This window comes from Myodes glareolus, chromosome 1 (genome assembly GCF_982192425.1).
Source record: "Myodes glareolus chromosome 1, mMyoGla1.1, whole genome shotgun sequence".
Classification (NCBI taxonomy): Eukaryota; Metazoa; Chordata; class Mammalia; order Rodentia; family Cricetidae; genus Myodes; species Myodes glareolus.
This window is the reverse complement of record NC_142026.1, coordinates 56,005,729-56,019,380: the sequence shown is the minus strand read 5'-3', so window position 1 is coordinate 56,019,380 and position 13,652 is coordinate 56,005,729. Positions and strand designations below refer to the sequence as shown.

General features: G+C 48.1%; 1 protein-coding gene across 1 annotated transcript; it reads right to left on the bottom strand.

Annotated features, from left to right (window-relative positions):
- Window positions 1-2,377: 2,377 nt before the first annotated feature.
- Sdhaf1 (succinate dehydrogenase complex assembly factor 1) lies at window positions 2,378-3,391 on the bottom strand. Its single transcript, XM_048438524.3, has one exon. It carries the CDS (start codon window positions 3,324-3,326, stop codon window positions 2,970-2,972), a length of 357 nt encoding a protein of 118 aa, XP_048294481.1. The 5' UTR covers window positions 3,327-3,391; the 3' UTR covers window positions 2,378-2,969.
- Window positions 3,392-13,652: the final 10,261 nt, after the last annotated feature.

The window sequence follows — 13,652 nt, the reverse complement described above, 5'->3', positions numbered from 1 at the left end:
GGAAGTTAGAGGCAGGTGCGAGGCTGAGGCAGGTGCTGTGGGTGAGCAGCCAACACCCGTGTGGTCTCACATTCATTCTGGGGATGTGCCCATATTCTACAGGGAGGGGTGCAGGCTGAGTTATCACTTGCTCAAAATTGTGAGACACCCTCTTTTCTGGGAGATATTTTTCCCTGGTAGGGTCTTACCGCACAGGCCAGGGCAGTTTTGAACCCCCAGTTTTCCTCAACCGCCAGAGGACTGAGATTATAGATGTACGCCATCAGGCCTAGTTAATATTTCTGTTCTGTATTGCTGGGAATGAAACCCAGGGCCTGGCACATGCCGGGCAAGTACTCCACCATTGAGCCACACCTTTAGTACAGATTCCTGAGGTCTTGAGGCTAGTATAGTCTCAAGCCTAAGGTACAGGGGAAGAGTTGGGAACAGACGGAAACACAAGAACGAGGCAGAGTCCTGTGCTGGCCCCAGATGTACACTGAGCACAGCCCCTCCTCCCTGTGCTGGCCCCAGATGTGCACTGAGCACAGTCCCTCCTCCCTGTGCTGCCCCAGATGTGCACTGAGCACAGCCCCTCCTCCCTGTGCTGGCCCCAGATGTGCACTGAGCACAGCCCCTCCTCCCTGACTGCCCCAGATGTACAAGGCTCCTCTCTGTGTGGGTTTCCAAGCTGCACACAGAACATAGACCTTGAATTCCCACAACCCTGACAAGGCCCACTGTAGCTAGGGGCAAACAGAAATCAGGGCTGAGGCCACACAGGAGCAAATGACTAAAGCCAAGTCTGCCCTGACTTTAATGGAACTGGGAATTTAGTTGTGTGGATAACTGAGAAATTCATGACTTCTGGCATAACCAAATCCCAAATGATGTCTCCATCTCTGCACCCGCCCCCATCTCTGCACCCGCCCCCACTTCGTTCATAACCTAGTAGCCATATTGTCCCATCAATTTAGCAGCCAATAGCGTCCCTCTCCCTTTAAACTTCCACACAAAGTCCCAAGCAGGGCTCCTCTGGCTTATACCTCATGTTCCACCTTCACCGGGGGTCACAGTCAGTTCTTCTGGGACCATGGAGGCTAAAAAGGAAGTTTGTCTTTAAAGAAAATTGAAATGAATACTGGAAATACACAAAAGGGTATTTTGTGTAACGGTCTGGGAAGCGGTGGCTTCTAGGAGACTCTAAGCGTGAGAGTGTAAACCAGTAGCTAAGGAATGCATCAGCGTATCTGTCCTTATGGGCTGTCTTTCTGAATACATTATCTATTGATTTATGTGTATGCACACATGCATGTGGACATCAAAGGGCAGATTGCCATAGTTAGTCCTCACCTTTTACTGTGTGGTCCCTTGGATTTGAACTCAGTTCGTCAGGCTTGGCACCAAACTCCTTTATCCACTGAACTATCTCTCTGGCCCTGTTTTCTTTTCCTTCCTTCCTTCCTTTTTGGTTTATTGAGACAGGGTTTCTCTGTGTAACAGTCCTGGCTGTCCTGGAACTTGCTTGTAGACCAAGTTGGTCTCGAACTCACTAAGACCTACCTGCCTCCCAAGTGCTGGGATTAAAGGCGTGCACCACCACCGCCTAGTTCTCTCTCTCTCTCTCTCTCTTTATTTTGAGACAAGGTGTCTCTATGTAGCTCATGGCACCAAGGGCAGATGAAGCTCAGTGGTTAGAGCACTTATTTAGCAAGCATAAGTCCCCAGCTAGGTTCATGCTTAAAACCACAAAGCAAACACACCAGCCTGTGTTGTGGCAGAACATGCCTGTGGTCCTAGCGTTCTGGGGGTACATCATCGCTTACATGGCCAGACTGAGATATGTCAATCTATGTCTCAAAAACTAAACCAATCAAGATCATCTTGATAAACAAAACTGAGGCTGAGAGACGAACAGGTAACTAAAACCTCATGGTGAGGGGTAGCAAAATTGAGGTAGCAGCCATATGTAAATAGAGTAATAGTCTCTTTTTCTAACACACAGCAAGTCTCAGCTGGGGCTCCATATTCCTCCCTTTTGTTCCCACTTGCCTCACGACCCTTGGCATGGCAGTACAGGCTTGTTCTTCCAGAGTTTAGAGGCAGAGGCAGAAGGAACTCAATGCTGATACCAGTCTAGGCTACGTCATAGCAAGACCGTGTCTCAAAAGAAACAGCAGCAACAACAAAACCCAAAAACCTCTAAGGATAGAATATTTTTTCCCGGTTTTTCAAGACAGGGTTTCTCTATGTAGCTTTAGAGTGAGCCTGTCCTGGAACTCGTTCTGTAGACCAGGCTAGCCTCGAACTCACAGAGATCTGCCTGCCTCTGCCTCCCATTAATCCCACTAAAGGCGTGCACCACCACCGCTCAGCAGGACAGAAAATCTTAAGAAAATTGTCAAGAAAGTAAGCACACCTCACATTTATTTTCTTTCTACAAGAATCCTGAGGAAGACAAACAGGAGTAGAGATTGCCTCTTAGAACCGCCCAGGAGGGATTCTCCAGGAGCCTTTGGCTGATCAGCTGTGATGAGCTACTGTCAACCCTCTCTTACAATTCTGGGTTGGCACAATGAATGGGACAACGGTTTCCACGACGGTCTGCCAGTTTCTCACGGTTCATGAGGGTATTTATTAAACTTGCTCAGTTAAAAGTCTGCTTTTCTCCGTGAGCAAAGAGCAAAGGGCAGGCCCTCAAGAGTGCCTGGTGGGTGTGTTCTCAGAAGTCAAGAGAGGTGTCTAGGCTCCTATTCGTCCGTGGGGAAGAGGAAGTGCGTTTGTGCTCTCTTTGACTTTGGGTTAGTGCATCACAGCATACATGGTGCAGCCTACCGGCGCCACAGCATGCCTGGAACCTTCTTGGTGAGGGAAATGTCGAATCTTTCACCATGCATCAAGAAAGTTCGGCTGTCTCTCAAGACATACTTTCCATCAGATGAGGTCTCGGTCTTCCCTAAACTATCCGGAGGGACCTTTCTCTGGATCGGTCACCGTCCATCGGATCTCGTCTCCTGTGCCCCTGCGCCTTCACAAGGACTCTTTGGGCCATCGCTATCCTTCCGCGTGGTCCCTGGGGTTGCCGTGTCGCCGGGTTCCTCTGTCGGGCCCCGCGGGCGCACGAAGGTACCCATGGCCGTGGCGTGGCCGGAACGCAGCAGCTGTAGCTGGCGCCGTCCCCGGCGGTACAGATACTCGATACGCAGCACGTCGGAGCGCGGAAGGCTGGCGTGCTGCCGGAACTCGGCTCGCACCCGTGCCTCGGCGCCCGGTTTCCCCCGCCCGGCGCGCAGCAGCTCTCGGTACAGGCTCAGAACTTGCCTCTGCAGCCGGCTGGGCCGGCTCATGACCGCTGGGTCGCAGGCAACTGCAGCAAGCCCGCCCGAAGCACCGCCCCGACACTAACGGGCAAGGCAACAAACCGCCAGAGGTCCTGCCTCCTGTGTTCCGGTGTTGCCGCATCCGATTGGTTGGTGCAGCACTACGTCGCGGCGGCTTTAGTTGAGAGGAGGGTGTGCTGAGTCGCTGCTGCGCTGGTCCGCTCTTAAAGGAATTGGTGTCATTGAGAATTCTGGAGAATTGAGGGACAGGGAAGAGGAAGGCTCCAAACTATTAGACTCTGGCTGAGGGTTGGAGGAGACAGTCAGTCCTGAGTCCAGGCGGGGGGGAAATGGAGAGCGAAGGGTTGGAATCTATGGGTCACCAAAGGCCTAAAGGACAAGCTGGGTTTTGTTGTTGTTGTTGTTATTGTTTTAAGATTTATTATTATTGGGACTGGAGAGATGGCTTAGTGGTTAAGAGCATTGACTGCTCTTCCAGTAGTCCCTGAGTTCAATTCCCAACAACCACATGGTGGCTCACAGCCATCTATAATGTAGACCTGGCGCCCCCTTCTGGCATGTGGGCACACAAGGAAGGAATGATGTACACATACTAAATAAATAAATAAATCTTAAAAAAAAAAGATTTATTATTATTTTAGGAGCTGGAAAATGTATTTGCTGACGACATGACCGCTCCATGGTATGGCTAAGGGGAAGATTTTTGTCGTATATATGAAAGAGAGGACAGTCAGAGGCATCTAGTAGAGTCCAGAGCAGAGAGAGAAAGTAGCCTGGACCTGGCCAGGCTGTCTGGGAGAGATGGGGATAGAGAATAGAGAAAACACGGTGAGAGAAGCAGGAGCAGAGCAGAGAGAACACTGAAAATAGCTGGGTTATAAGGAGAATGTGTAGCTGAAGCTGGGGGAGTTTGGGGTAGGGGAGAAGGGGAGAAGGGCTGGGATGCTAGGATGGGCTTTGAAATGGGTCACAGGTGCTTGTGACACTGAGGAAGCCAGCATGGACTTTGATTTGCTGGGAAGTGCCACAGGTAGCCATAGTCCCTTCTGCCAGATCTAAGGGAAGTGGCTCTTTGGTAGATGACAACAAGTTTCATACGTTCTTGAGGAACTTAGTGGCTTTTGTCTAACTGGCAGAATTTGGGGAAAGGAATTTCTTTATACCTGACAGACTGGAACTGGGTATGGAGACTAGACTGCCCTGGAACTCCAAAGATCTGTGTGCCTCTGCCTTTCCAGTGCTGGGATTAAAGGTGTGCACAGCCACAAGAGCCTTGTAGGTGTGTGTTTGTGTTCCTCTGGAAATGGGGTTACAGATGGTAGTGAACCAACATGTAGGTGTTGGGAATGGAACCCACCCAAGCCCTGTGAAAGAGCTGCCAGTGCTCTTAACTACTTAGCCATGTCTCCCTCATGTGTGTATGTGAACCCAAGGACAGGCTGGTGTCTTGGAGGCCAAAGGATAGGGTCAGAGCCCATGAAACTGGGGCTACAGGCCATTGTGAATCTTGTGGGTGTTGAGTGTAAGAAAAATTAGGCAGAGAGGCAGACAGACTTCATTTCAACAGGCTGAGACTGCTTTATTGGGACAGCAAGGGGCCCCAACATTTCCATGGGATGAAGGCTGAGTGCATTTAGTGGGGCTGGAGGACACGTGTATACATACATACATACATACATACATACATACATACATACATAGGGAGTTACAGTGTTTTTTTAATAGGGGCTGGGGGACACGTGTATATATACATACACACATACATAGGAAGATTCAATTCTTAATGACCTGAAGCTATTACCCAATGCTGAGACTTGAACTCAGGTCTTCTGGAAAAGCAGCAAGTCCTTTTTACCTGCTAAGCCATCTCTCCATTTTCCTTCCTTTGTTCAAAGGCATGGTCTTGCTGTGTAGCAACAATGGGGAAGACCTTATTAGCTGCTGGGCTGACCTGACAGCCTTCAGGCTCCCAGGCTGTGAGGGGTCCACCTAATTACACTGGGATGGGGGAGGATAGTGGACCCTGTCCCCTTGGGAGTAAATGAGGGACCCTAGACAAGCCCAAAGCCCTCTGCCCAGTGCACTGCTGTGTCTCTGCTCATGTAGGTGAGCAAAGTCACTGGGCCCTAGTCCTCATTTCCATTTTATATGTTCCTAAAAGAAGCTTTGGAGTGTGTGTGTGTGTGTGTGTGTGTGTGTGTGTGTACGCAATAATCTGCCACACCTCTCTTTTATATGTCTTAATAATAACCTGTTTTGCTGGGCAGTGGTAGCACACACCTTTAATTCCAGCACTTGGGAGGCAGAGGCAGGCAAATCTCTGTGAGTTCGAGGCCAGCCTGGTCTACAAGAGCTAAGTCCAGGATGGCTAGGGCTACACAGAGAAACCCTGTCTCGAGAAATAAAAAAAAAATCCTGTTTTATATTTTTCTATCTATCTTGTTTACTGAACACTTACTTTATGCCAGCACAACTCTATATACTTTAATAGCTTTTGTTTTAAGCTTTTTTCCTTTTTTTTTTTTGAGACAGGGTGTCTCTATGTAACAGTCCTAGCTGTCCTGAAATTTGCTTTGTAGACCAGGCTGACCTGAACTCACAGAGATCCACCTGCCTCTGCCTTCCTAGTGCTGGGACTGAAGGCACACCTTCACCCTGGCTATACTTTAATGTCTAATTTTGTGTTTTCTATTATTCATACTGTAAATGGCCAGAGAGGAATCTTGGGTGGTAGAGTTCTTGTCTCGTGTGTATGAAGCCCTGGGCTTGATCCTCTACATTAAATAAAACCAGTTGTGGTGGTATACAACTGTTATTTCAGTTTGGATACATAGCAAGATTCTACTTAAAACCAACAGAAAGCTTCTGAGGTTGCCAGCGTGTCAACTTTGTGGCAGAGTGGCTCTGCCAGTGCAGACAGGTCTGTCTTCTGACGCTCCTCTTGCTGGGGCCATAGCTTTATTTTCAGGATCCTCTGGGTTTTAAACTCCTTTGCTTTTATTTTCCTGTGAACTCAAGGCCATAAAACCGGAAACAAACTATTCCCCCTGCCACAGCTCCATCCTTTCTGACCCTGCTCTCTGGGGTTTCCTCAGTGATACAGGTAATTACAAAGACAGACAAAGACAGATTCAAGGAGATACTTTTTTGAGGCTGGAGAGATGGCCCAGTGGTTAAGAGTATAGGGAATTCAAAGCCCATGGTTGCTGGGATTATAACCATGGGGGGGGGGTGGGTAGGGGTGGGACTGGAGGGATAGATCAGAAGTTAAGAGCACTGGGTGTTCTTCCAGAGGTCCTGAGTTCAATTCCCAGCAACTACAAGGTGACTCACAACCCTCTGTAATGAGATCTGGTACTCCCTTCTGGCCTGCAGGCTACATGCAAGCAGAACATTGTATACATGATAAATTAAAAGAAATAAAAAAGAGATAATTTCTCTCTGCTTATAGATGTGGACACATTCCCCAAGACCTGTCCCATCGGTCAACCAATGTGATTGATTTAGAGATAAGAAAATGGCTTTGGATCAGCCCTGAGACTTTTGCTCAAACTAACGAGAAATAAGTGCTGGCTCCCCACCAGGACAGCCAAGCTCTAGGAACTTGGAGTGGTGCCTCCACCTCTGCCCACAGACCCAACAATGGTGTGAGAATTAAGATATAGTTTTCAAATATCCACCATTCATTTCTTCACTCAAATTACGATATTTGGGGGCTGGAGAGATGGCTCAGTGGTTAAGAGCATTGCCTGCTCTTCCAAAGGTCCTGAGTTCAATTCTCGGCAACCACAGGGTGGCTCACAACCATCTGTAATAAGGTCTGGTGCCCTCTTCTGGCCTGCAGACATACACACAGACAGAATATTGTATACATAATAAATAAATATTTAAAAAAAGAGAGAAGAAAAAAACTACAATATCTGGCTGTCCACCTGATTGCTCAGCTAAGGATTTATCTTCTATCTTCTTCATAGCCAGATGATAGAGTTCTACAGTGTTGGCATCTGAGAAATACAAGGAAACAGTATGTGCCATTTCAGGGTTGTGTGCTTGAAAGAGGCCCAATCCCGTTGTCTGTCTCCCTGCCCCTTTCACAGTGCACAAATGTGGAAGTGGTGAGGATCCGGTTATGACCCTGCCACTTGGGTGGCAGAGCCAAACACACATTAGGATGTTCTCAGCTGTTTTGCTCCTGACCCCAAGCAGAAGTGGGTAGCAGATCAGGCGGGTCGGCCTCACGTTGGACGCCAGATACAGCTAGATGTTTTTTCCATCCTGCTGGTCCCCCGGACCAATTTTTTTCTGCCTGCCTATTCCCAAAGCTGCTTAGAAATAACCACCCTGAGGGTTATTATCAGTTATAATTGTTTGGTCAATGTCATAGGCTTCTTATTGGCTAGCTCTAACTATTAAATTAATCCATTTCTATTAATCTGTGTATTGCCACGAGGCTATGACTTACCAGCATGACATGTTGCTCCTTCAACAGCTGCATGGCGTCTCCTTGACACCACCTACTATCTATCTGTGTTCAAATTTTCTACCTGGCTTTACTCTCCTAGGCCATTGCCCAAAATAGCTTTATTCATCAACCAATAAAAGCAACACCTATGCAGAAGGATGTGAGATACCACATCATTAGAAAGCTCATTCGGGCATGGTGGTACATGCCTGTGATCCCACCACTTGAGAGGTGAAGACAGGAAGATATAGCGAGTTCAAAGCCAGCCAGGGCTGTCCAAGACCCTGTCTTGAGAGAAGGAAGACTGGAGAGATGACTTAGTCGTTATGAGCACTTTGAATAGGAATGACCCCCATAGGCACACAGATTTGAATGCTTGATCATCCAGAGTGGCACTGGTAGGAGATGTGGCCTTGTTGGAGGAAGTATGTCACTGGGGATGGGATTTGAGATCTCAAATGCTTACGCCAGGCCCAGGGGCTCACTCTCGCTTCCTGCTGCCTGCCAATCCAGATGTAGAACTCTCAGCTCCTTCTCCAGCACCATGTCTGCCTGTATGCTTCTATCGTGACAATAATGGACTATAAGCCAGCCTCAATGAAATGTTTTCCTTTATAAAAGGAAGCTTGCTGTGGTGATGGTGTCTCTTCACAGCAAGAAAACCTGAACAAAGACAGAAGTTCCTAGTGCCCATGTAGGGTGACTCACAACTGTTGTAGCTCAAGATCCAGAGGATATGATGCCACCTTCTAGCCTCGGTGGGCACTGTCACACGTCACACACATATGGATGTTTTGCCTGCATGTGTATCCACACTAAATGTGTGTGCAATGCCAGTGGAGGCCAGAAGAGGATATCAGGTCCCCTTGGAAGAGTTATGGCTGGTTGTGAACCAGGATGTGGGGCAGGAAACCAAAATCCAGTTCCTTTGCAAGAGCATCAAAAGTATTAACTACTGAGCCATTGTTCCAGCCCACCTAGAGTTAATGAGTGGATTTTTTTTTACATTTATTTAGCTGGTGATACATGCATACCGTGGTGCCAGTGTGAAGGTTGAGTTAAGGACAACTGGGGGAGTCTGTTCTCTCTACACATGGGTCCTATGGATTGAGCTCAGGCTGTAAGGCTTGTCTTTACCCCTGAGCTAACTTACCTGTCTCCAAATGAGTCTTGAATGACACATTTCCTTCCACAGTATATGCCGGGTGATAATACAAATACCAACCACTCTGTTTTTCCTTTTTCAGTGCTGGGGATGAAATCTAGGACTTCGTTAGGATTACTAACAAAGGAATCCTAGGACTGGTTAGGATTACTATTGCCGAGATGAAGCACCATGACCAAAAGTAACTTGGGGAGGAAAGAGTTTACTTGACTTATGTATCCTGAATCACAATCCATGGAGGGAAGTCAAGGCAGTAGCTCAAACAGGGCAGGAACCTGCAGGCAGAAGTTGATGCAGAGGCCATGGAGGGTGCTGCTTACTGGCTTGTTCTCCATAGCTTGCTCAGCCTGCTCTCTTTTTCTTTCTTTCTTCCTTTATTTGTTTGTTTGTTTGTTTTTTGAGATTGTGTTTCACTACGCAGCCTTGGCTGTCCTGGAACTCATTCTGTAGATCAGGCTGACCTTGAACTCAGAGATCTGCCTGCCACTGCCTCCCTGAGTGCTGGGATTAAAGGCTTGCAACACTATGCCTGACTTCAGCCTGCTTTCTTGCAGCACCCAGGACCACCAGCCCAGGGGTGGCACCACCCACAAAGAGCTGGGCGCTCCTCCATCAGCCACTATTGAGAAAATGCCCTACAAAGCTGGAGATAGCGGCACATGCCTTTAATTCCAGCACTGGAGAGACAGAGGCAAGCAGATTGAGGGAGCAGGCCAAAGTACCTTGGCCTAAGTACTGCCATTTTACCTGTAGGGTGAAATAAAGTGCAGGTTCCCAAACTTGGAGGTGCTGAGAACTTTCCAATGTTTGACCAACCTCCTCCCCAAACCATAGCATCTTTAGTTCTTTAAAAACATCATGGTTGCTCCTAACCACAAAAAGAAGAAATGAATCTGATTGGTTAAACTGATCGTTGACAATGATGGAACATTCAAGGAAGCCCCCAGTCTCTAAATTCTGATTGGTGAAAATTGTAACTTAACTTGGCAACAAATGTTTGAGGATTTTTATGCTCATAAACCCCACTTCTGCCCCTGCTTGGGGTCGTCAGGAGAAACAAGGTCCCTGAGCCCTTGTCCTGCAGCTCTGATGGATCAGTGATCTGCTTATGTGGTCAATTATTAAAGTCTTTGGAACCCATAAGTGTTGTCTCTGTTCTTCCTCGTGGCGCATAATGGGCTAGGTGTAATGTAACACACAGATCTCTGAGTTCGAGGACAGCCTGACTTACATGGTGAGTTCCAGGATAGTTAGACCTACATAGTGAGACCCTGTCTTGAACCACCCTCCCGAAAGAAAGAAAGGAAGGAAGGAAGGAAGGAAGGAAGGAAGGAAGGAAGGAAAAGAAAGGAGAAAGAAAGAAAGAAAACAAAATTCCCTACACGTTTGTCTACAGTCTAATCCATTTGTTTATTTATTTATTTATTTGTTTGTTTGTTTATTGTTTTTTGAGGCAGGGTTTCCCATCCCTAGCTGTCCTAGGACTTACTCTGCAGACCAGGCTGGCCTCAGATTCACAGAGATCCTCCTGCCCCTGCCTCCTGATTGCTGGGGTTAAAGACACATGCCACCATGCCTGGCCTACAGCCCAATCTTGTGAAGGCAGTTTCCCAGTCCAGGTTCCCTCCTCTCAGATGACTTCAGCTTGTGTCAAACTGACATAAAGTTGACTAGCCTAGCCAGCACATAGCCCTACTGTGGAGCACTCTGGGACTGGGGCAACCCGGCAGCTGTAGCCGGGTTCAGGATACCAGACTGCACCCAGCAGTACATCCACCCACACAACAGTAGCCACACTTAGTCGCAGTCGCAGACACAGGCGGCACCATTCAGAGCCAAGCCCTTGTCACACACACATTTGTGACACTCATAGCAGTAACTGCCGCCTGCACCGTGCCCAGCGCAGCAGCTTTTGCTGTGCACTCCCATGGTCTCGGGAGAACAAACTGCAGGTCTTTACTGGCAGAACCAATGCAGCAGCCATTTCAAGGCGGGGATGGGCTGAGGTGACACTAGTGTCACCGAATCCAGACTGAGGTGGAGAGAAGCGGGAGACAGAGACGGCATGGGGAGAGAACAGAGTCCCCAGGAAGGGTACCTACAGGTGGATAAGGAAGTGGAGACAGGCTGTGGGAGAGAGCAGCCCAGAGTAACAGGGAAAAGCTAGAACACAGGAAAGAGAGTCCCTCAAACCTAGTCACCCCACACATGCCGTATTGCTCCTAGGTCAGCAAGAAGTTGAAGTCTGTGTCTGCACAGAGCTGGCAGGACCGTAGTTCCAGAATCATGCTCACCCATGCAGAGGGCATAGAGTTGGGGAAAGATTATCAAGCTGTCGGGGGAGTCACCCGGCAGAATCAGAGAGGCCAATGAAGGAGGCATTAGAAACCAGGGCTCTGGAGTCTGCCAAAGTCATGCTATGCCGTGTTCTCTGGTGCTTCATTTCTGTGACTGGTAAAGAAGAATCTCACAGGTTTATGTCAGCCTGGTTGGGAAACTACTTCTAAAACTGAGATGGGAAGGTCAAAAATTCTATGCTGTCCTGGGCTACACAGCTAGATCAAGACCAGCCTGGACTGCATAATGAATTCTGGGTCAGTGAGTCCTTGTCTCAAAACAGCAACTCCAAAATGGGTGGTGGCATAATTTGGTGGTAGAACACTTAGCTAGCATGTGCATGGCCTGGGTTCAGTCTCCAGCATCATGGGAGAGAGGAAGAGGGAGAGGAGAGGAGAGGAGAGGGAGAGGGAGAGGGAGAGGGAGAGAGAGAGAGAGAGAGAGAGAGAGAGAGAGAGACTGAAATTAAAGCTGGGTGCAGTGAGGTGTGCAGTAATTGCTCCTGAGCCCAAGGCAGGAGATTGGAGTTTGAGGACAGCCTGGACAACACAGTGAGAACCAATATTAATTGGAAAAAGAAAAAAAAAAACAAACCTAGGAGACATTAGAGGTTGGTAAATGGAGACAGTCATTAGGGATCATAAAATGATTCAGTGGGAAGTTGGCCAGAGGCACCGTGGAAGTCATAAAGGATTCCGTTGGGGGATCAGTAGCGGACTAATTGGATGGTCTGACCTAATGAGAGGTCAGTGGAAGTTAAATGAGGAGTAACAACAGAACAGTGTGTGTGTGGGCGGGGGGTAAGTAGGGGAGCAATGGGAGGTCCAAGAAGATGTCAGGAACTGGTGAACCAGTTCACGGATCACTGAGGAGCAAGCTAAGTGAGTGGCTTTGGTTAGGAATCGGATGATGGGGTCTGAAGGCCAGCAAGTGAACAATTGCAGTGTGCAGAAAAGATGGATCACAGACAGGTCTAGACTTAAAATAGTTAGGTCTCCCTAATGCAGTAGGCAGAAAAGATGGGTCACAGACCATTCTAGACTTATAGTAGCTAGGCTCCCCAAATGCAGTGGGCAGGAAAGATGGGGCACAGAAGAGTTCTAGACCTGCAGTAGCTAGGGCCCACCTGTGGGGGCATGAGTATGTCATCAGGAAATTCAAAGCCAAATACAGTGATGCCTGCCTGTACTCTGCACGTGGGAGGTGGAGGCAGGAGGATCATGAGTTCAAGATAATCCTCAGCTACACATGAGTTCAAGTCCAGCTTGAAATGCAGAAGAATGTTTGAGAAAATGAAAGAAAAGCTGTTAAGTGGAGAGCCAGTGGGGGGGGGGATCCACAAACAAGCCTACGGGAAGGAGTCAGCAGCCATTGTAGGAGATACCTTTAGTTACTGGAGTCCTAAGATGGACCCAGGTTTCTAGAAAACCAAGAAATCTTATCTATGGCAAGTATGGTGGCTCACACGCAAAAGGAGGTCGAGGCCAGCGTGGGCTACACTGTGAGTCTACTCTAGCGTGACGATATGAGTCACTGTTCTATTGCCATGAGGAGACACCACAATCAAGGCAACTTTAAGAAGAAAGCATTTAATTGGGAGCTTCCTTACAGTTTCAGAGAGGGGTTAGTCCATAATAATCATGACGGGGAGCTTGGCGGCAGGAAGGCCCCGAACTGGGCCTGGTGTGGGCTTTTGAAACCTCAAAGCCCATCCCTAGTCCTCCCCCAAATCAGGACTGACTGTCTCCTCCAACTCCCAGCCAGAGTCTAATAGCTTAGGCCCTTCCCCTTCCCTCAATTCAAGTTCACAGGTCTCCAGAACTGTAGTCAGCTCATAGGAGGCACCTCCTCCAACAAGGCCAAACCTCCTAATCCTTCCCAAACAGTTCCATTAACTGGTGACCAAGCACTCAAACATGTGAGCCTATGAGGGTCCAGTCTCATCCAAACTGTCACTCTTGGCTATCAAGCCTGACCCCAAACAAGAAAACAGCAAAAACAAAAGCAGGTCCAGCCACACATCCCCAAACCCCAGTTAAAAAAAAAAAAAAAAGTGGAGCAACACCTCAAAGCGACTTTTTTTTTCTTTTCTTTTTTAAATATTTATTTATTTATACAGTGTTCTGCCTGCATGTATGCCTGCATGTCAGCAGATGGCACCAGACCTCATTATAGATGGCATGTGGTTGCTGGGAATTGAACTCAGGACCTCTGAAAAAGCAGCCAATGCTCTAAGCCTCCCTCTGAGCCATCTCTACAGCCCTTCTTTTCTTTCTTAAGACAAGGTCTTATTACGCGATCTCGGCTGGCTAGGAGTTCACTGTGTAGAACAGGTTACCTTGAATGCCCGGAGCCTAAGAAGGCCAGA

Coding starts and splice junctions, on each gene's coding strand:
- Sdhaf1 (XM_048438524.3), bottom strand. CDS start 3,326: ATGAGCCGGCCCAGCCGGCTGCAGAGGCAAGTTCTGAGCCTGTACCGA.